The sequence below is a fragment of the Antedon bifida genome, chromosome 5, assembly GCF_963402885.1.
Source record: "Antedon bifida chromosome 5, ecAntBifi1.1, whole genome shotgun sequence".
NCBI lineage: Eukaryota > Metazoa > Echinodermata > Crinoidea > Comatulida > Antedonidae > Antedon > Antedon bifida.
The window spans coordinates 4858364-4882416 of record NC_136230.1 but is presented as its reverse complement, the minus strand read 5'-3'; the positions used below and the strand labels follow the sequence as shown (position 1 = coordinate 4882416).

General features: G+C 31.7%; 1 protein-coding gene across 2 annotated transcripts; it reads left to right on the top strand.

The window, feature by feature from the left end:
- Nucleotides 1-192: 192 nt before the first annotated feature.
- On the top strand, nt 193-22199 carry LOC144841958 (tripartite motif-containing protein 2-like). 2 transcript variants are annotated; one of them, XM_078698271.1, is made up of 4 exons: nt 193-462; nt 4952-5013; nt 19277-21343; nt 21634-22199. In XM_078698271.1, exons 3-4 carry the CDS (start codon nt 19310-19312, stop codon nt 21784-21786), a joined length of 2187 nt encoding a protein of 728 aa, XP_078554397.1. In that variant the 5' UTR covers nt 193-462; nt 4952-5013; nt 19277-19309; the 3' UTR covers nt 21787-22199. The 2 variants fall into 2 exon arrangements, with proteins under 2 accessions (XP_078554397.1, XP_078554396.1); XM_078698270.1 differs by lacking the exons at nt 193-462; nt 4952-5013 and adding an exon at nt 7914-8031.
- Nucleotides 22200-24053: the final 1854 nt, after the last annotated feature.

The following is a 24053-nucleotide window of genomic DNA, read 5'->3' as shown; positions in this document are numbered from 1 at the left end:
TAACAATACAAATACCAAAAATAAATAAAAACAAATATTAAAAAAAAAAAAAAAAAAATCAGAAAAGAGAATTACTAAACCAATAATCAAAAATTAAATATTTATATTGTTGATTTATAGAGTGTAATATTTTTAAATTCGCATATGCATGCATGAACATTGTATCAGCATTCCTGGTTGTTGTATTCATTTATTTGACAGATGAATGCCACGCTCCACTGCACATCCAATGTGTGAAGGAACACTAGTAGAAGATGCAGTGTTCTAAGACTGCATACATACACGATATTGACTGCATGCGTCAACTTGCAGTATCATTAGGCGAGTCTTCATTGATATTAGCAGGGTATACGGATGTTAAGCTTTTGGTAATCATGGCTAATTCATACTGCTTTCCCCCTGAGAACTAACATTATAATTCAAAGAAAAACCAGCGAGCATGAACATTGATGTAAGAAAACGGTGAGTCAGTTTGTTTTTTCAAATCTTCAGATTTCTATTTAAGAATAATTGAATTAATAACTTATGATTTCTTTGGTGTGTTATCATTATAATAATAATATATTATAAATATGTTTGTATTTTGTTATCTGTATTGTATGCGTTTAATATCCTATACTTCATTCAAAGGTTACATTACATAATTTATACATATTTTTAATAATAAGTACCTCCAGTCTTTTATTACTGCTTGGGTAATAATATTTTACAATATCAAACTTAATGTTTTATGTTTATGTATTGATATTATTTATCTGTTGCATACTAAAAATATATATATTTACACTGTACTATATTTTATACTACAGTACGTTTGAAAAGACACATTTGGATCCCAACGAATTGTCCCTTTAATAGAAGTGTCCATATATATAGTGTTATATGTTTTCCCCTGTTTGTTTCGCAAGAAATTGTTCCCTTAAGGGTATCTCCTGAAGAAGGGTTTCCCAAAGGAGGGGTTTGACTACTGGGTATCTTAAATATTTAAACCTTTTTGAAGACCCTAATTTGACCTCTTGCCATTGTCTATTCACAGTTTGTACAGTATAATCAATTTCATTTCTTCTTAAGCTCTGTCTACACTATCAAGCTAGTTTGGCAAAAAAAATGTGATGTGCCCAAATATGGTATTGATATTCCCAAATATGGTAGTGATATCATCATGTCCATATATGGCACATCATATATTTTTTAGTGTAGACAGATCTTTAGAATAATGTATCCGACAACAGCTTATTTATCTGTTATAAATATTATTATTATACATTTTGTTTAACTTGTCTGTATTACATTATTAATGCAATATACATCTCATACAATACAACCACTTGTTTATGAAATAGCTATGTTTTAATTAAAGAGTGACTCATCGTTATAATTTAAGGAGAGTAATTATTCCAGAAGGAATGATGTTATTAGAATTATATGCTAATCACAAAATAAATGATCTTAGCGCTAGTGCTCATATTAATCATAATGTTATGAACATTGTTTATAAAACTGATATTTTTTTCAAAATTATCAAAATTTGAATTTATGACAAATCATAACTATTACCTTTCTTTGTTTTCAGTATTTTAATTGTTAAAATTTTTTTTTTTTAATATAAAAATAGTGCTTTTACAATTACATCTGTATCTTATCTGTGTGTTTAATGTGACCTTGTCACTAGCTAGGTTTATTATTACCCCACGATTTAATTAATTAGAAATTGTAAACTTAAGTATAAATTTATATTTGGCAGAATTTGATGCGATTCCTCACTCAGTTTACACCCCTCTAAATTTGAATGCCAATATTAAACAGCATTCTCATTTTAAAATGTCCATTCTAAAATATAGCGATGGGCTAAGAAGTAGGCATGTTTATATTCAATAATTTAGGCCTCTTAAGGCAACTTTACACAGACGAGCGTTAACGGTAAGCAGCAAACCGCGTAGCTTGTCCCAAGTAGAATCTGTATCTATCCTGAGGGTGAACTGCCCATCCGCTCCGTTTTGTGTAAATAGTCATATAAGGAATAACATAGATTCTATATTTTTATTACGGTTACCACTCATCTAAATTGACCTTTAATTAAAGTATTTCACAAATTCTTTATACACTCCCCTGAATCCTATCGGCATAATTTATTTAGTTGTGAGTTAATTATTGATGTTAATAAATTATTTACAACGTAATTATCATACATTATTGATTCTACTTCAGACAATCCTCTGGCTTTTGAATAATTTGTTCTTTGACATTTGAAGCCTCTGTGATTGCATTTAAGATGTAGTATACAAGATTTATTCTCAGAACGTGATTGATTATAGAAAACAAGATTGTGAATCAAATAGTAGACTAGATAAACTTGCTTGATAGAACTTAAATGCCATAATATTAAAAATATTGTTCATGTTTCAAGTCAAGGCAGCTTGATGGTGGAGTTTCAAGGAAGTTCCTGAATTCTGGGCTTAAAGCGTATCTAAACTATTTTAAAAGATTCACTCCTTGAGGTTCACATGAACCCAGTACAGTAAAGTTGGTGATCTACCCAGCAAAGTTAATTTACCCGGGTAAGTTGGTGATCTACCCAGCAAAATTAATTTACCTGGGTAAGTTGGTGATCTACCCAGCAAAGTTAATTTACCCGGGTAAAAAATAACTAAGCCTTAATCCCCAAAATTCACCAGTAATGATAATGAAAAAAATTTTGTTGTTGTTTTTCTGTAAATAACTGTATTATTTTTGCAAACTATATTCTTGTCCTCTTTTGCTGGTTGACCAAAAAATTATAAATATGAAATTACTCATTCCAATTAATAGTTACTGCAGTAATAATATTATATTTTCTTTTCAAACGTATGTTTGTTTAGGGTTCATTTGTTGTTTGTTATGTATCATAATTCATAGTCAATGTAAGTAAGGTCAAATAGTGTACTGTATGGTTTGTACTTTTGTGGGTTAATCTCACACATCTGGTCACATGTATATACATCAATTTGATGTCATTTAAGAATTGAAAGTACACATTTTAGTTCACAAACATGATCATTAGTATCCCCATTTTCCACTTTCTGTGGAAAACAATTAGAAACAAGTGTTTCTCAACTGATTTGTGTCATATGCGGTCTATATATCCACATACAAGGGAGCTAAGGAAGTGTAGAGGGTGTCAAAAAAGGCAATGATGGTTGGGAAAACAATAAAACAGTACTTCCAGGTATCTGCTAGAGTGTCCTTTTGGTGGGAGCTGTGTTGAAATTAGACTGGGTGTAAGACCTTAAAATAAGCTAGATTGCGGGATTTCATTGTTACATATGATTTTAATCAATGGCATTAAAGAACGCATGTTTTCAAATATCTTAAATATGAGACAAGATAAATACCAGACAGGTCTAATCATGGCTTGATGAAACACAGGCATTTCTCTTAATTAGAATCAATTAAAAGTTGCTTTTATCATTTGATTATGAAATCTCCTTATTAAACCAGAGAAGTTTGTCTTGTTAGTAAATAATATAACAAAATATATATATAAATAAGGAAATTGATAAATCAAAATAAATAAAATATAAAAAATAATAATAATAATAAGCTTTCGTTGATTAACCTTTCACAAATTAACATATTCCTTCTTCATATAATTTAATTTTGATGCATGATTTAATTCCATTTGATAACTACTATTCTGGTGGAACCTGACATGTCAATATTTAGTTAGTGTTAATCCCTTAACATGCGGCCAGGGACCATCTTAGAAAATCTTCATACCCACCTCCTCATTCAAGAAACGCATAATGTTATTGACAGAATATATTGCTGTAATGTGATTCGTATTCTCAGGCAATGAGAGTCATTACCAAATTGGTGTTGTCTCGCAAAATCGAAGAATTTAATTAGTTCCACGCACGAGACACAGTCTGGTTATTGTCACATTTTAAATTCAACATGGAATCGGGATTAATAAGAGAGATTGTAAAAGTGTTTCTTAATGGTCATTTAGACTCATAATGGAGGTAGGATTTCATTCAGAGGTCTGGAGTTATCGGGAAAATGTGTTTTTAAAATGACTCATACAAGTAAAAGCTTGATTATTTTTTTCTTGATTATTTTTCTTAATCTATGTGGCACGTAAACATTTTAGTTTCAGTAGCGTAATTGTATGCTCTACTACATAATTTTACTGTATGGATTTTTCTGAAAGTATTGAAGTACCTGTATGAGTATATACAGAATACAATACTGTCAAATTGGTACATAATTAAGTACAACCCCTTTTTGGGACACCCATATTCAAGGGACACCCCTATTCAAGGGACACCCCTACATGTATGAGGGAATATATTTCTGTGAAACGAACCACAAAACTGAAGATGTCCCCCTAATAGAGGTTCTACAGTATTATAAATAGCATACCGTTTTTCAAGAGGTTTTGCTTAAGCCGCCCATTTTGTTTCCCTGGTTGAATTTTATCATACAGTAGTTTATTTGAAAATTATAATATGAAATTATATTGTATTATAGTAATGCTTGTTTTGTTAATTACTGGTTTATGGTTTTCAAACGTGATACTAATTCATTGTTTAAGTTTGCCAGGATGTGGTATTTTTGTATCCACACGATAAGGCCCATTTTAGATCAATGAAATCTACTGGAGAGAATGAAGTATCGATTGTTTGTAGCCCACACAGATAACTGCAGTCATTTATGATTGGGCGTGCCTTTCCTAAATTTGTCTCAGCCACCAGTGGGCAATTTTTTTTCACTAGCCAAGCCGTGATAGGTTGATTTATTTATATTTAATACTTTTATTATTCATAATTTTAATTTTCATATTTTCGTTTCAGGTTCTCAGATATTAATAAACATGACTATAAAATGCATTGTGTAACATTCCTTAATGTTTATAATTATTGAATTTTAGAGTGTTACTTTATGCCTCTAATTTTTTTTTCCATTTTTCCAGAAATTCTTGTGTGTAAATCCTTTATTTTGGGATCGTCAAATAAAGTAATCCATCACAAACAGGTAAGGAATGTTTTTTAAAATTGATGAATAAACTTTAATAATATTTGAGCATATATTATTTAAGTTTTGTAAAATGTATATAATAATTATATTATAATTATATATGTTTTAAGCTCTGTCAAACTTTATGTGACAAAAAATGTGATGTGCTCATATATGGACATGATGTCATATCAATACCATATTTGAGCATATCACTACCATATTTGGGCACATCACACTTTTTTTGTCGAACTAGTTTGATAGTGCAGACAGAGCTTTATGTGAGATAATCAAGTTATCTATTATAGTAAGAGCAGTTTTACTAATGTTTGTGACTGTGAGCTCATAAAACATCTTTAGTACTAAAAGTCTACTAAACATGCAATTCCATGATGTTACTAAAACAATAAAAAATGTATGACTCGTAGTTATTTCTCAGAAAGAATTGATTAATTCCAACATAAAACTCCAATACTTCTAGAAATATATTTTACAAACATTAAAACAAAATTTTTTGATACACCCATAACAACATTAATTAAAACAACATTTGATACCTCTAATCTACTATAATTATACTTTCCAATGTTTGAAGCAGATCAAGGGGACAGGAGCAGGAGAGTACTAGAGACTATGTTAAATTAGTATTATTAGTATTTTTTTTATTAAAGAAACTGTCACTTCTTTTCTTCCTTTTTTACCTTTTCTTCCATTTCTACATTTTCTTTCTTTTCTTCCTTTTCTACGTTTTCTTTCTTTTCTACCTTTTCTTCCTTTTCTTTCTTTTCTTTTCTTCCTTTTCTACCTTTTCTTTTCTTCCTTTTCTACATTTTCTTTCTTTTCTGCCTTTTCTTCTTCTCTAACTTTTCTTTCTTTTCTTCCTTTTCTTTCTTTCCTTCCTTTTCTTTCTTTTCTTCCTTTTCCTCCTTTTCTTTCTTTTCTTCCTTTTCTACCTTTTCTTTCTTTTTTTTTTCTTTTCTTCCTTTTCTTTTTTATATTTTCTTCCCTTTCTACCTTTCTTTTCTATATTTTCTTTCTTTTCTACTTTTTCTTCTTTTTCTACCTTTTCTACATTTTCTTTCTTTTCTTCCTTTTCTTCATTTTCTACCGTTTCTTTCTTTGCTTTCTTTTCTACATTTTCTTTCTTTTCTTTCTTTTCTTCATTTTCCTTCTTTTCTACCTTTTCTTTCTTTTCTACCTTTCTTTCTTTTCTTTCTTTTCTTTCTTTTCTACTTTTTCTTTTCCAGTTTTTATCTTCTTATTTCTTTTTCTCTTCATTCCAATTACCATATTCATGAAGCAAATTGAACATTGTCGCCAACATGACAAATTAAATGACTCCCGCAGCTGAAATGCACCTAATCAGACAATTGCTTTATCTTATAAAACTTGAACAAACAATGATCGAATTCATTACTAGAATTTATTTATGCTAATGTATTTTGATGAATACTTTGTACAAAAGAAATTAGTATTTAGACAAGCAATCAATATAACTCACTAAAATTCATTACAATTATTTGGTTTCATTTAAATATTAAAGAATAAACACATACAAAATTAGTATTAGAGTAATTTAATTTCATAGTGAAATTTAATTATGCTAATTTGTATTGAATATGCATAAGAAGCTATAGATTTAACAGTCATTATTGAATTAGAACTCACTATAATTCACTACTGTAATTTAATTAGGCTAATTTAAATAATAATGAATATGCATAAGAAACTACAGATTCAACAATAAATCCTGATTCAATTACAACTCACTATAATTTACTATTGGAATTTAATTTTAGTAGGCTAATTTACATATTTTAATGAATATGCATAATAGGAATTTACAGTACACAATCTACTGTTCTGTAAATGTAGTATAATGAAAATGTCAAAGATGAGGTAATAGAGCTATTATTCATCAATTCTTTGTTTATTGATTATTTTTGTAGAGAGCTCCTATTATGTTAATTTCTTGTCTGTGTGGAGAAGAATAAATACATTATCATTCAAGATTCAAATATCTATTATTAAAACCTAATTTGTTATTGTCTGTTTTCAATTCTCTCAATATATTGTAACAACAGTTACTTCAAAATTAGAAACAGTACTTAATTTTGAACATAATCATATTCCAAATTGGTTCTATTAGTGTTGCTTTTGGTATGAAAAAGGCCCTAATTCCAGCTTGTGGGTTATTTGACAGACCATCTCGTATTCTTTAGTGTTATTATTAGCTGATCTTTTATGAACTTTACAAATGAAGATAAAAAGACACCAAAATGACGATAACATAAAACAAAACTGGTTTTATACATTATAAAGTATTTTGCTTGAGCTCTGTCTACACTATCAAACTTTATGTGACAAAAAAACTTAAATATGGTAGTGATATGCTTAAATATGGTAGTGATATGACATCACCATGTCCATATATGGGCACATCACATTTTGTTGTCACAAGTTTGATAGTATAGACAGAGCTTTATGAAAATTTGCAGTTAATAACAGTCATTCGTGGTCCTGTAATATTTAGTAGTAGAGTAGGCTATGATTTTTGTTGTGCTGAACTATAACACTATTACTGGAAATTAGCAGGTTTACTAAATCCTGGTACTATAATATTTAGTAGTAGTATGGTAGTAGGCAATTATACTCAGACAGCTTCAGCAAATGTACTGTAATTGATATTTCAGGGTCGGTTCATTTTTCACCATACAATATCTTTATAACACTACATTTACCATAAATATTGTCACACTCATTACCACAGCTGTGTCCATCAAAACAATGGAACGATCCAAATGGATAATTGCATCTTCCCATATTGACACACACACACGTAACAAAAATGGAACAGCCCGCAGTAAGAATTACATTAAAAGCACAGATATGAGAGTTTGTACTGTTGCTGTTGCTACTGTGTAGGCCTACTGTCATATTTAGACAAAACACATTGATGGAAAACAAGTACTTTGCTGATGATGACGACAAGACGTATTTGGATTAAAATTAACCGAAAAACAACATGACATTCAGGTTTGCATTATTTTGTGCTTGTTTATGTTATTAGTATGTTCAGTTTAAATTTTATCTTAGTAAAATCAATTCACTTCCATGGTAACCTAGTTAATAGATCTTATTCTTTACTCTATGGTTATTATTAAGAAATGTGTATGATCGAATTTAAATCATATTAATATGCAATCTAGGATAATATATAATCTTTTGTCGCATAATGTATTCAAATTCTAAATAATTCTGTTTTATCATACCATGTTGAGTGAGAAGTACATAAAATGTACAGTGGTCTAATGATAATGTGCTGGCATATCAAGCAGAATAGGTTAGGTTCAAATCTCAGTTGGTGTAACATGCTGATTTTCTCATCTTCACACATTATTTTCAAAATTTTCTTCTGGTTTAGTTTCGGTCACATATTATCTATTATAAATTTAAAAAGAATTTATTAAACATATTGATTTGTTTTATTTAGTTATTCTTTTGTTCTATGCTACAGTGGAAATTTACATCGCAGTTTATTTTTTTAAAAATCTTTCAATTTGCAACAGATTTCTAATGTCACATAAAAGTATAAAGTTTCATTGTTGCAATTTATTTTCCTACTACAGTTTGTATTATCGTTTTATATGTATCTTCTTTGGGAAATTGAAGAAACTTCTTGTCTGAATTATTAGTTCGTTAGTTAATAATTAGTACCAATATATGACAATATAATTGTATCCTTGATGCATAATTTGTCCATAACGAATCGCAATTACATATTTTGTGTTGTTGGTGCCCTTATTACCTCTGTTCGATCACGTGTGGTTGTGTGTTTGTTTCTTTCTATATTTGTTAGCAGATTACTCAAAAAGTTATTGCCCGATTTTCATAAGATTTTAAAGGATGCTTTCATAGATGTTTGGGAACGCGTTATTAAATTTTCATATGCCTACATGGAGTAGATGGAGGTTTGCGCTCTCTTAGTGGCCTTCTAGTTCCTTTATAAATTCCTAATGTTCTGTACAATCTATATTTCATTCTTTATGTTATTCTCTCTAGGTGTGAGCAATAGCCACTCCCCTCCCCCTCCATGCCTCATTTTAATTACCACTACACATATTCTCTGATAGTTATCATAATTGAGAACAAGGTGGGTGTACCCAACTAGCAATACAAATTTGATGAATCCATTGCCGTTGCAATGTGTGCTGGCGATTAGTACACATAAATGATTACACCTCCAGGCTTTTTAGAACCTATTTCAACAAATGGGTTAATACATTTCTGTACTTGATGCTAATTTTTAACGCCAAGTGCTATCAACTGAAACTACATTGCGCAAACTCGTCCAAGTAGATGCCTCTCTATTGCAAAAGTTTTAAGAATGGCTATATATCTACTGTGGTTGAACACTGAGTATATCTGTGGCCATATTCACCAATCACACTTAAGTGTTTCAGTTAAGTATTTCACTTAACTAAATAAATATTTAAGTTTTTTCCTTAAATTGTATTTACTTAGGAGATTTTTTTTAATTTGAAGTGTAAGTGTTTCCCTTAGCCTAAGTATGAATAGTGAATATGGCCAGTGGTTCCATAAAATAAATTCATTAAATTTTGAGATCAAAACTAAAATTTAAACATTGATTTTAGGTGTTGGGTACATGCTGTTATCATTATACTGATACTTTTGATTGCCTTAATATTATTATACAGTATATTTCAATATTTTGACCTTTTAACTAAATTACAGCATAAGGCGGCCAGTCATTCTAGCGATTTCAATTTGATACATCCGCTCTTAAAACATGCACTGATTGCTGTTACAAACTAATGATACTCCTTCAGGGTGCTTTAAACATTTCTTAAGGCCTAGGAAAATGTGTACTTTTCTTCTGTACTAAACTATATAAAGTAGTTACACTACTGTTATGCAATAACCAGGTTGTTGCCATTTCATGAACTTAATTCTGGAGAAAAAAATCAATATTATAGTTGTATATTATATTTTTATAATATTGTTTTCATAATATTACCAATGAAATTGTCTAAAAACAAAATTGCTTTTAGAATTAAGCATTTGTTTGGATACCTTTTGATTCCTAGAGCCATTGTGATGATGATGTGATGTGATAAAGCATAGAGATATTAATAGTGACTTGTTATACTATAGTTCACAATAATATCTCTTATCTGTATATAAAGTAACAATATAGTAGTGCAGCTTGAAAACAGGTTATTGTACTTTTCCTGACCCTTACTATATAGTTTATGTTTATGTCGAAAAAATCAATATTATTTTATTGTATATTTTTATTTTGATACAGAAAACCAATCAAATTAATTGACTGTGTAAGAGGTTGGTTGTATGAATCGATAATATTTAATGAGGTACAAGATATTAAAAGTGCATCAAAATAAATACTAGGGAGAAATACTGTGTGTTCACTCAATCATTCATTTGTTTATTTTCATCTATACTTTCATTCATTTAAATATGAACAATTTCTAATTTCTTCTTATATTCATAAATAAATATAAGTAGTGTTTTCCTAAAGCTTGACACTTTCTTTCTGGCTGTTTTAGCTTTTTGCTAATTTTATAGCCATTCATTGAGATCCAGACACTGATACCAACAGCATTGCAGTACTTTGCATTTGATTCATAATATACTCATATATTCATAATATATTCATATTTCATAATATATTCATATATTCATAATACTATATTTATATATTCATGATGTATTTGAAAGATTATATATTTCGATAAGATGAGGAAATCTGTGAGAATGAGAAAAAGTTGTCCCGACCGGGCGGTTTAGAATTTGTCCTGTGCATGTGATGTTTATATTCATAATATACTTATAAATCCATAGGCAAATTACTGAATGACAATGCTGTGGGTATCAGTGGCTGGATCTCAATGGAGATACAAAAAAAAAGCGAAAAGCTAAATCAAAACAATAAAGTAAAACAGCCAGAAAAGTTAGCAGAGCTTTCGGGCAACACCCTTCATCAGTGCAAGTGAAGGAATTTGGATAACGTCATAGTATAAGAGCTGGCAATTTATAATATATTTATATATTCATAATATATTTATTTTATTCATTCATTTACACATTCAAACATCATGTTTTTATTTATTTATTTATTCTCTTTTTCATTACTTATCCTTGATCTTCTTTGATGTGTTTGTTCGTTCAATTATTCATTTAGTCACTCATTTGTTTGTTCAGTCATGCATTCAGTTGTTTATTCATTTATTACTTCCTTAAGCAGCCATTCATTAATTAAATAATTTATCATTCATTCGTGCATTTTACCATCAATCCATAATTAGCTAGCCTGCTAAATCATTTAGCGTTATTGGCGTCTTCAGAGCATGGAGGAATTAGTTACTCCAGTTTCAGTTTCAGTTTCAGTTTTTATTTTCCAATATAATAATATAAGTGAAATGGAATATATGCAAAAATGGAAGGATGACCAAAAAAGAGCAAAGCTCGTACAGTATTTGGCCACCTTAACAAAATAATTAATACATGATACAAACATAATTGTAGCACAGGACGAGAGGGTCAGTGAGGTGTGAGCGATTCTTTACTTTTTTTACCTTAAAACTTGCGCATATTTTATACAATAAATATTAGTATACGCCAACAAAGTGTACAGAATCTTTTTGGCCTTTAGCCTATTCTCACTCCTGGTTATTTTTCATTGGTGATATTATTATAATAATTATTATATAACATAACTACATATGTGATTAATGTTTAAATACAAAACGTAATAAGAGTTGTTGTATGCACAGTAAATGTTCTGGCTAAAACCATGAGAATGGAAGTTACCAATTAATGTTGTTAACAAAGACTATGAAAAAATATTACCGTAAATAATTTCCTATTTCAACTTCGACAGCTTCCACTTTGTCCAACATTCCATGTTCTTTAATTCACCTTTCGTCAGTTTGCTTCTGTTTGGTAATTCATTCAAATGTTATTGCACTTTACATGCATGTGGGCCTAGGGCAACAAGTCACAAATATGTCAAATTTCATTTTTATTTTTTATGAAAACGTTTATATACTGTGAATCTTAAAATCTGGTAAGTGGAATTGCTTAAGCTCTGTCTCTGTGATGTGCCCATATGGACATGATGATGTCATATCACTACCATATTTAGGCATATCACTACCATATTTGGGCACATCATACCTTTTTTGTCAAACTAGTTTGATAGTGTAGGCAGAGCTTAATATAGAGAGAGGGTAAGTTGTTGGACCTTATTTAAGGGGGACACCTTCTATCAAATGTCATTGATATGTCTGACCAAGGAATCTTGAACGTTGACCTGGCCAAGTTACGTTGTAGTAAACATCTCAAGTGTCGTCTTATGCATCCTTATGGTACTTCTGGATCATAACATATAATGACATCATTAAGTATGTACTTGAAAAAAAAATATGTGTACTATGACAAAATTAACATTCTGATAATGCGCACAGAACTTTTATTTTGGTTGTTGAGCATAGTGTAAATTTACAAGTGGATTGTAACTGTAACGCTTGAAACAGATAATAATTTTTTCTTACATTAGTTGTGAAACTAAACTACTTTAGTTAGAAGTGTTTGCTATAATTCGGTTAAATTAACATATTTAGTTCATGACTTTCATCAGGATTAATGTACAGTTAATGTATTATTCATTTACCGACAGAATTGAATGAATCCTGGTTTTTAAATCATAAATTAATGTGAATTCATTGACATGCATTGCTCTAGCTTTAGCTAGTAATCTGTACAGAATAAAAATAAAACAGGCAGCGCTTGTTTGCTTCATATTCTCAATTTTGTCCAAGTACTCTCACTTGCACTGACGAAGGGCTAGTGTTGCCCGAAAGCTCTGCTAATTTTTCTGCCTGTCTTACTTTATTGTTTTGATTTAGCTTTTTGCTTATTTTATTTTGTATCTCCATTGAGATCCTGCCACTGATACCTACATCCTGTCATTTTTTCAGTAATTTGCCTTTGGATTTATATATAAACACATTGTTTATTTCTTGGGAAAACCCTATTTACTTTACAGTATATGGATGTCTCCTGAGCAAAAGGAGTTTTACTATAACTGCTTACTAGTTTTATTATGAAAATTAAAACAAATTTACTCGAGGCGTTGTTTTCTGTTCTGATGATGAGAATAGTTTCTCGAAACATGTCACATTTTAAGGCAGTCTGCCTATTTATTAAATGCCTCACTATCGTTATTTTAACTCGAAAGTTCGGTGGAATCATTCATGATTTATCTAACAAATAATTATGTAATAGATACAAAATTAAGCAAACATTTACTTGTTTCCTCAATTTGATTGGACTTAATTGCAATGTAAGAGGTCAGTATTTAGGTTAATGTCTTTAATTGACCTGTTGTAATTAGCCACTCTCATTTTTAAAGCCATTATTCATTAATTGCTTAACTCGTTAATCTTCATTATTGAAGTTAGAATTAACGTTAATGACGAGCACTGCGAGACATTTTGACGTTGATAGAAATAAAATTTGTGGACTTATTATTAATAAATGATTTATCAGCTGTAACTTAGAATTGATAGATGGATCTATGGTGATAGATTATGAAAATGATGTGAAAGCATAGTTTTAGATGTGAATTTAAAGTAAAATGATTTATACATTCAGAAAATTAAAAGAAATAGTGAAATAAATATTATTTTTTTGTATTTTCACTATATATAATGCTCAGTAATACTTAAAGATGTATTGTCCCCCAAAAACATGAAAAATAAAGATTAATTAAATCAGAATTTGAATAGGTTATTTTGTAGTTTTAATAAAGTTAACCACTTCCGTAGAAAAAAACGAAAAAAAAATAATGTTTTCCCTTATAAAATGACAAAATAAATGGTTAAATTCAACCAAAAAACCATTGGCTGGCAGCCAATTTGACTATTTTTTTCCTTTAAATTAGTTTTTTCAGGTAAACAAATTTTTTTTGATCTAATTTTTGGTCAAAGTGAGGAACTATTATATGACATTAAAATGGCATATTCAAAAAAAAAAATTTAAATACATCTTAAATTATTTGGAGATATCTTTTCTTCTAGTTAAAAAATGTATAGAGAATTGACCACTGGTGAACTGTTGGTATAGGAAAAAGGTCTCCCCAAAAAATATTTCTATAGAAAAATGTTCATATGTTCGGTTTGGATGCTGCTAGCACTTCTACTTCTTCTCCTTTCCTCGATCTTAATTTTCAAGACTTTTTTATGCTTTATAAAATCATAACCTCAACAGGAGGTCAGTCTAGGTGCAGATGTACTAGTCCTTCAGAAATAATTAGTTAATATTAATACATTTTGATCCTGGGGTATAAAAAAAAACTTGACCCAATTTTGTGTTTGACAATTCAAGGCTCACACACGAGTCATGACAGGATCTAAAGCTCGCTCTCTACACTATCAAACTAGTTTGACAAAAAAGGTTTGATGTGCCCAAATATGGTAATGATATGCCCAAATATGGTAGTGATATGACATCATCGTGTCCACATATGGGCAAGTGTAAACAGAGCTTAAAATTAAAAATGGCGAATGAGTGACAACACTAACCGATCAATGTTATTAGAACATTTCACAACCAACATTGACGCTCAGCAAGATATACAATTGTGTACTTTAAATTAGGCGTGAAATTGAAGACATTTCATACTGGGTTTTTCTAATGACTAAAGACAGATGTGAGTTTGGCCTGTAAACTTATGACAGAATTGGAATAATATTATAATACGTATCTTAGATTAGGAAGAATTGGACAGTTGGAAATACATTGAGATGCAAAATAAATGTAAGTTTGTGTTTTTTTGATGAGTATATTGTGTAAATATTCAAATATACTGATCTATTTTTAAAATTAGGTATTGGTGTGTAACATTCTGTTCACTGATTTTCATCATCAAATCACGTACCCAGTTTTTGTATTAATCTACTTAAAGCTTCTGTCTACAATATTTATTGTCTTAATTTTTTATGTCAGTCCACCAGTGATGAAACACCATATGTGCCAAAATATGTATCTTTTTACCAATTTCGGTCTAGAACCTGTCAACCCTAAAAGCTCTGAAAATTTACCCAATAAATAACAAAATACTCCTTTTACAGAATCATTTTAATGAACTATCGAGAGTTCGTTAGTAAATTATACACTGTGTGAACTTGAAGCATAGTCCTATATTTTTCTGCACTTAACAATTACACTATATATGATTTTGACACAGTTTCTGATTTATTGAAAGATGAAAGGAATTTCTTGTAAATTACAATCAAAAGCGGTTTCTGTTCAAAGAGTTCTCGATGTTAGTGGTCACATGATTCTAATTGAAATTATTAGTAATGGAGTAGCATTCATTAGTTAAGTTATTTTGGTTGATGTAATTCAAATCCTAATCATTTTAAAATTATCATTTATTTTATCATAATCACTGTCTATTGTCATCTACATTTTGATGAATCAAACATTATCAATTATGATCAACTTTGTCTTTATCAAGTACGTTATCATCGTCAATTTCATTTTAATATTGTTTATTCCATATATGGAAAATTCAGAATTTAATTTAAAGAAGGGAGGGGCTCAGGGGGGTTTCAGCATTATAGATTAGGGCGGGGGGATAAATATTTCATAAATGATAAAACTTTTGCAGGGCTTGCAGGGAGTGAGACCAAGAGTAATACCAAGTGGGGCCATTTTGACTCAAACAAAAATCAAAACCATAATCGTTATATGATCTAAACCGATTCCAGGTATGGATCTAGCGGGAGCCCCAGTGCTCCTGCTTTTGAGGTTTAAAAAAAATCTTTGATCCTCTCTTATACAACAACAACATTTGGCAGATGCTTTCATTCAATGGTCCTCCATGTCGCACAGACTAAGTAAACATTTAGTGTGTTTTGAGGATGAGTAACAACACAGGTTGTGGTGCTTAATTTCTCAACAAGAATAGAACTGTTTCATTGTAGCAGATATAATGACATGAAAGCCATCGTTGCAGTTCATGCTTCATTAATTCATTTGCATAATGTGAAATTGTCTTTACAGTATGTTACTCCAGACCTTGTTGTATTCTTAATCTGTGGTATACAGTAATATAATAGACAATCGGTTTTCGTATCAAACAAATTGTGTTGATCACAAGCATAATAATAGTGGAAAAACCTAATTTATACCAAACTTGCCCCCTAAGTCTCTGTCTTTTTATGTTGTTAGTCCATCAGTCAGCATTTTTACCAATATTAAGTGAATCGCCATCTATAACCTATACAATTACTTTAATAAACATTTATTTAAACAATTTTTTGAAAGAAATATACAATAAAATAATTTTTAAATAACTTACATTAAAAAATAAACTTATTTTCTGTAAATAATATAATGTACTCTACAATTAAAATTACAGCACATACTGTATATGATTCAGTACCTCATCAATAGTTATTTTTACGAATAATAATTAGCCTGCCTTAATTGGAATTCCATACAGAGGCTAGCCAAAAAGTCTTGATAGAATCCTCATTATTTAATTTAATAAAAACAATACTTAGTGGATAATATTCTAGTGCGTAGTATTGTTTTGAAATTAAGTTACAGTTATTGATTTTGTATGACAGGATAAGAAACCATATGGAGTATTTAATAAAGGTTGATTTTAAAAAGGAAATTAAGATAGGAGGCTTGTTTATGTGCACTTCAATGGTTACGGAGGCGATTGTACAAATGACAGGTCATATGGGAAGTGGTTAAAGGGATGTATGATTTTATGTAGGAACATATCATCATCATCATCATCATCCATTATCAATCCAGTGCTGGATGAAGGCCTCAGCATGCAGTCTCCAATGCTGTCTGTCTTTTGTCTTGCTCTCCAACGCTTTCTTTGTCTGCCTCTGCTTCACTTTCCCTCCATTGGTGTCCACATTGTTAAGGCTACATAGCTGTTATCCTCTCTTCTAGACACATGACCTGCCCGTGTCCACTTTTTTCTTTTCACAGTTTTAAGTATGTCTTTAGTATCTGTTTTTTCTCCCTGACCCATTTATTGCCTTGTTTGTAGGTGATGTTCAGCATACTCCTTTCCATATTGTGTTGTGCTGCTGCTAGTTTTTTCTCCATTTATTTGCTCATTGTGCATCCTAGCTGGTGGTATTATTGGGTGTGTATAGGTCTGGAACTTAAAATTATGCGATGTTGTGATACTAAAAATCAATTTATCCCAAACCCCACCTCTCCTATACCCCCACTTACTCTATATTATAATGAAAGAATTCAAAATTACTGTAGAACCCCCAGTCATTTTGGACATCCCTATTAAGGAGACACTTTCCTGTCTGAATCATATTAAACAAGGTGCAATATATTTGTTTGTTAACATAACAAACAAGGCAATCTAACAACAGGATTATGAGCTCTTGAAATCAAAGGGTTTATCTGTGGCTGCTACAAGATAAGTTCTGTGCCCCTTATGTACATAGTATAGTACTGTTGGTATTTGTCACAGCCAGACATAAACTCAAAGGACTGTTACGAGTTCCTATCTTGGCAAGGCGAGCTCATTGTCCTGTTGTTAGACAACCAACACCAGAGCATAAATAATTCATGTTCAGCGTACATCCTATTAAGGTAACACCTACAGTGTTCAAATTCATATTATAACATTTATGATTTTATTCCTTGCATAATTTTGCTGCCTCCCAAAGTGCCTCATCCCTCCACATCACAATATTCAAAACATCATGTTGCACATTATTATCTTAAAATACCTTATTTAGCCCTCATACATAATGTGTTTTTGATCGGTTCATTTGAAACGATGACGTATGTTGTTATGTAAAACGCTAATGATGGTTTAGCTGTTATTGTAATCTTAATAGCAACATTGTTTATTTCAAATATGAAAACAAACATTGTATACTTTATATATATTCAGGTCTAAAACTCCAGAATGTGTTTATACCCCCATGATGGGCTTATAACTGAATCATTACAGTAGAATAAAAAGTAATAATGTTAAATCAATTTGCTGATTACTCTATTTTGTTTGACACAAATTAGTAAGTTTTTTATAATAGATTCACGTTTGAAACCAAGGATATGTTTATATCCCATGATGGGCTTATTACCGAATCATTACAGTAAAATAAGGAATTACTCAAAATGTTAAATAAATTTGCTAATTACTTTATTTAGATTGATTGACACAAATTAGGTAAATTTGTCAATTTGTTTTTTTTTTTTTATCTTTCAACCTTTTAAGTTGGATTATTGTTAATTAGCAAACTGGGGAACATTAATCCCTTTGCTGTTCTTTCTAATTAAGCCAAAATTGTTAACGATAAATCAAGCAACTTTAGAATCCCTCCAAATGTCATGTTGTAGGTAATTATGATTATTAGGAACATTTTTGATACAGCATTCTTCTTTTGTAGACTTGCCCCAAGTCTGTAGTTACTGTCTTTTTTATGTTTGTTCACTAGTCAGCATTTCTATTTATTTTTTAATATCTTAATCCATCTATTGATATAGTAAAACTAACAAATAGCGATTTTGTCTTTTCTAAACTTCATAACATAATTGTCTCTGTATGCTTTCCCCCATAATTTGATATCCAATTTGATACTGCTTGGAAAATAACACCAGAGATTTAATGACAATTGCTTGAATTTTGAATAACATTAGACAGATAGTTGTAACATAACTGTTATTCAATTTTCAAGGAATCGTTTTCAACCTTGATAGCATTACCAGCCGTAGCATAATCCGGCACATTACTCAGCCTGTCCAGCCTGTCATGGTGTCACGGCTACCATATTTTATTGATGGATTATGCTTTAAATGATCTATTGCAGCTTCCGCATTATCCTTTTTGTGAACGAGAATGTAGTATAATGCGGAACGTAGCCTACATATGGGAATATTGAATGTTCACTAATAGGTCAATTTTTTCAAATGATTAGCCTTTTGGGATAATCAGTGAATATTAATTTTAAACACATAAATGTGTTAATTATTGTAAAAATGTATATTATTTTCTTGGAAATTTATTCTGACATCCAGTGTGTCAAATTAATCAAATCTGAATGGACTGACCAACTGACCGATTGCTGACCATTTAAAAATGATTGATTGAATGAGCTAGAAAGATGACAGACATTGCTAAGAATTTGTTTTATTTATTTATCTGTGTTAATTCTCACCTTTATTTTGTCTCTAGAGAATCTAAGTTACGTAGCAACCCTTCATCACCATGGCAACTAGCCCTGTCATCAAACAAATAGACACCCTTTTCCTAAAGTGTGGCATTTGTCTTGAACGCTACCAGTCACCAAAAGTCCTGCCCTGCCTTCATACCTTCTGTCAGAAGTGTCTGCACAACTACATCCCACCGGAGTCTCTGACAATCTCTTGCCCCATCTGCCGCCAACAAGCCATTCTTCCAGCTAGTGGCGTGGAAGGTCTTCAAGCAAACTTCTTCATTACCAATCTAATGGAGGTTCTGGAGAAACCAGAAAATAATAATATACCTGACCTTGGGGTCGCAGAGACGATGCCATGTTCTCAACACGAGGGACAAGTTTTAGAATTTTACTGCAGTGACTGTGAAACAGCAGTATGTCGTAAGTGCACGGTGAGGGAACACGGTGATCACATAACCACGTTGCTAAATGATGTAATTGAGGAACATAAGGACGCCCTTCAAGGAGCTCTTGAAGATGTGAAAGCAAAAATTCCAGAAATGCAAGAAGCAACGTGTCGAATTGAACTTTTATCAGAGAAATTAAAAGTTAAAAAGGAAGAAGCAATCACAGATTTGAACAAATCTTTCCAATTATTAGAAGAGATTCTGAAGAATCGTAGGTTGACATTACTAAATGAAATGGACAGAGTTCATAAAGACAAGCAGAGTGTCCTACAACAGCAACAAAAGATGATGAAAAATGGCTTGACAAATATGGAAAGTTGTTGTCGATTCACGGAGCAGGCTCTTGAGAAGGGCAACGACACGCAGATATTCATGGTCAAGAAACAGATGATGGAACGGCTACAAGAACTCGCAAACGTACAAATTAATCTCCAACCAGAAGAAAATGACTTCATCCGGTATAAACCAGAAAGTGGAAGTATCCAGAGGGCGATATCAAATGCTGGTGAGATACTGACCAATAGTGCCATTGCTTATGAAACCATTGCTACTGGTGATGGTCTTAAGAGAGGAGTTCTTGGCGAAGAGATGTCGGTAACAGTCACTTCTAAGAACTGCCAAGGAGAACTTATCAAAAGTGGGAATGCATCGTTGGATGTCAAATTAGAAAAACCAGATGGGTCATTATTACCTGTGGAAATCAATGACCACCACAATGGAACTTATGAAATTTTGTATAAAATTGAACAAGAGGGCAATTATGAATTACATATAAAATTATTTGGTGAAGAAATTAAAGGAAGTCCATTCAAAGTAAAAGGTGTGACAGCATCTGAACTAAGTCCTAGAAACATGGGCAGTCGAATACCGAGGTCAACAGTGAAACAGAGGGCGCTGCGACGGCCACACAGTGTCGCTGGCACAATGAAGATTTACAACAAACAGAAAACAAATCCAATTGAAGACGATTTACTCCGAGTATTTGGTGTACACGGCCGAAATAAAGGAGAGTTTATAAACCCGCAAGGAATCGCTGTTACTGGTACAGGTCGTATTGTAGTTACTGACAGTAACAACCAATGTGTACAAATTTTCAATACAGCTGGTGAATGCAAATTAAAATTTGGCCAACCAGGTCGCGGAGAAGGACAGATGCAAAGACCAACCGGAGCCACTGTTGCCGGGAACGGAAACATTTATATCGCAGATTATGACAACAAATGGATAAATATCTTTAATTCTGATGGAAAATATATTGGAAAGGTTGGAACCGGAAAGCTGCTAGGACCAAAGGGAATCGCAATTGACCATAATAATAATGTTGTGGTTGTTGACAATAAAGCAAGTACTATATTTGTTTTATCAACAAAGGGTAAACTTCTCCATAAGTTTGGATCAAGAGGCATAAAAGACAAACAATTTTGCGGGCCTCATTTTGTTGCTATTGATAATAACAACAATATTGTAGTATCGGATTTTCATAATCACTGTATAAAGGTGTTTGATCAGGAAGGGAACATTGTGATGAAATTTGGATCAAATGGAGAGGGTAACGGGCAGTTTAATGCACCCACGGGCGTGGCTGTTGATATCCTTGGTAACATTATTGTGGCTGATTGGGGAAACAGCCGTATACAGGTAAGTATATCTTTATTTTGTTTTCATTTTCCAATGAGTTTGTTGCTTTCTATGTAATAACAAGATCTAAAGGCCTACTATCACCACCATCACATATCATTTATGTTAATATTGTTATGTTGTGCTTTTAACAATGAGCAGATTGTCCCAAAGAGCTTAGAAATAAAAGGGGAGATTGGAATTAATGACAAAGTGGATTACAAAGAAAGGGTTTTGAAAACAATGACTCCATTGAAACAGCATCACCGCCATTACGTTCATAATCAATTCATCTTTTCTTTTCTCTCTAGGTATTTGATCACTCGGGCAGCTTTCTCTCGTACGTCAACACCACCGGGCACCCACTCTACGGACCTCAAGACATCGCCGTGACCAAAGACGGGCATGTTGTGGTGGCCGATTCGGGCAATCACTGTGTTAAGATATACAAGTACCTACAGTAGGATCTGCTTCAGTGTGGGTCTGTTCCATGCCAGGGACTGTTAAAGAAGTTGTGTAACAGTAGGGGTCAAGAAGACTGGCACTACTTCTAAGTTTTAGTTTGTTTTTTTGTGAATATACCCATTTTTTTCTTGTGTCTATTCACAGGACATTTCTCTGTGTGCTCTGTAGCTATTTAGATATTTTCGTGTGTAACAGTTCAGAATCTAAACATTTCCATGAATTCATCAGGCAGTCTGGATTTTTCTATCCTGGGTTTCCACATATGAATGATATAGATACATCCTTCATCCTATATAAAAAAAAACACCATGCCATACAATAATTTGTATAATATTTACCATTTGAAATTATTAATCTAAATAAGCAACCCATTTCAGTATATCAGTATGTGAGTGAGACTAATTTAATTTCTTTGCACTTTCAATCTAACTAAAAAATTACAAAGTCTAAACCAACCTCCCCTTCCCACTTCTAGTTACATGCTTTCAACAAAACTTTACAATAAGGTATCGTTTAGAAACTTCGAATCCCAACAAAATGTCCCCTTAATTGAGGTGTCCCCTGAATATGGGTGTCCCCTAAATATGAGTGTTCCCTTGATAAGAGGTGTCCCCTGAATATGGGTGTCCCCTAAATATGGGTGTTCCCTCGATAGAGGTGTCCCCTGAATATAGGTTTCCCCTGAATATGGGTGTCCCCTGAATATGGTGTCACACAGTAATGCAGTACTAATAGCTCTATTTTATTATTACTCATCAAACATCTGTATATTTTTTTTGTACTGAATGATAGTTTTGTCAATATGGAATGCTTTAATTTTTTTCTGTTGTACATGATTATTATTCTTCAGCCTGTAAATGTGATTTTGTTGATCTGTTTTAAACACCATTGTTACAGAGTACACAGCGTATGTCTTTGCATGCCATTGCTTGCTATCTGGCTATTTCTTTTATTTATTTTAATTTATTAGAACCTCCATTAAAGGGACACTTTCTAGACCAAAAGCTCTGTCTACACTACTATCAAACTAGTAAGACAAAAAAAGTGTGATATGCCCATATTTGGTAGTGATATGACATCATCATGTCCATATATGGGCACATCACATTTTATTTGTCACATAAAGTTTGATAGTGTAGACAGAGCTTAATAAAGTGTTGCCTTTTTTATATTTTGTTCCCTGAATGGGGTTGGGCTGTAGTCTTAATTAATGTTTCCTCACATTTGTTTCATGAGATAGTGTCCCCTGAATATGGATGTCTCAGAGGAGAGACTTTACTGTAGTTTATTTCAACTACTGTAATACCATGTGGTTAAAATCGCTATGCTTAAATTGATATTCATCAAACCTCCGATAAAATGTCCACCTTTTTTCTATCATTTTTGGTTTTATATTTTGTAGTTTTATAGATTTATATATTTTAATATGATTTGTAAGTATTATTATTATGTTAATCTGTTGTTTGAATGCTTCATTTCATATGCATGTTTATATTTTCATTTGTATAAGCTCCTTAATTATGTATCTCTTTCAGTCGTGCCCTTCTTCTTGTACACCCACACACAAACAGTAATAACATTGTATATTGAATGAATGCGGGTGAGACGATACCATTACAATCGGAGGGTCTTAAATAAACTTGATGGCGCTATATCTCGTTACTATCCATAGAGTTTTAATCTTTTAATAATTAAAGCAAGTTTATGTTGATGACATATTCAACAATTCATTATAAATATAACATTTTAAAATCTACTGCTTATTGCAGACAAATAGTTCTTGAATTTTTCGAAAAAAAGGACTTTACCTCTCTGAATATACTTAATCTGAGGCGGATTCAGTTGGCGTCAGACGGTGATAATTCGCCCACAAAAAATATCTTGTGACGTGCGCAAAGCAATAAGTAGGCCTATCTGATATATATTCTTTGGGCCTATTTAACAGACATATTTCATGTTAATTGTATTCAGTCTCACCACTTGGGTAATGATATCATCCAATTCCTTCTTTTTCCGATTGCATCCGCCCGATTAATTAAGATCTTGGTTGTGTGTTTTTATTAGGTTCTTTATCTTGATGTCAACTTCCACGCCGTATATCTGTAGTCGTATATTGTGTAGTAGTTTTAGACTTGTAAATCACTAGCAATGTTTTATATAACGAATGCTATATGTTTTTTAAATTGTTATTAACGTATAATCATTACGTCACTCTATACGTCAGAGAAGGTGACGTAGCCTATGTGTGTATCAATGCATGCAGGCA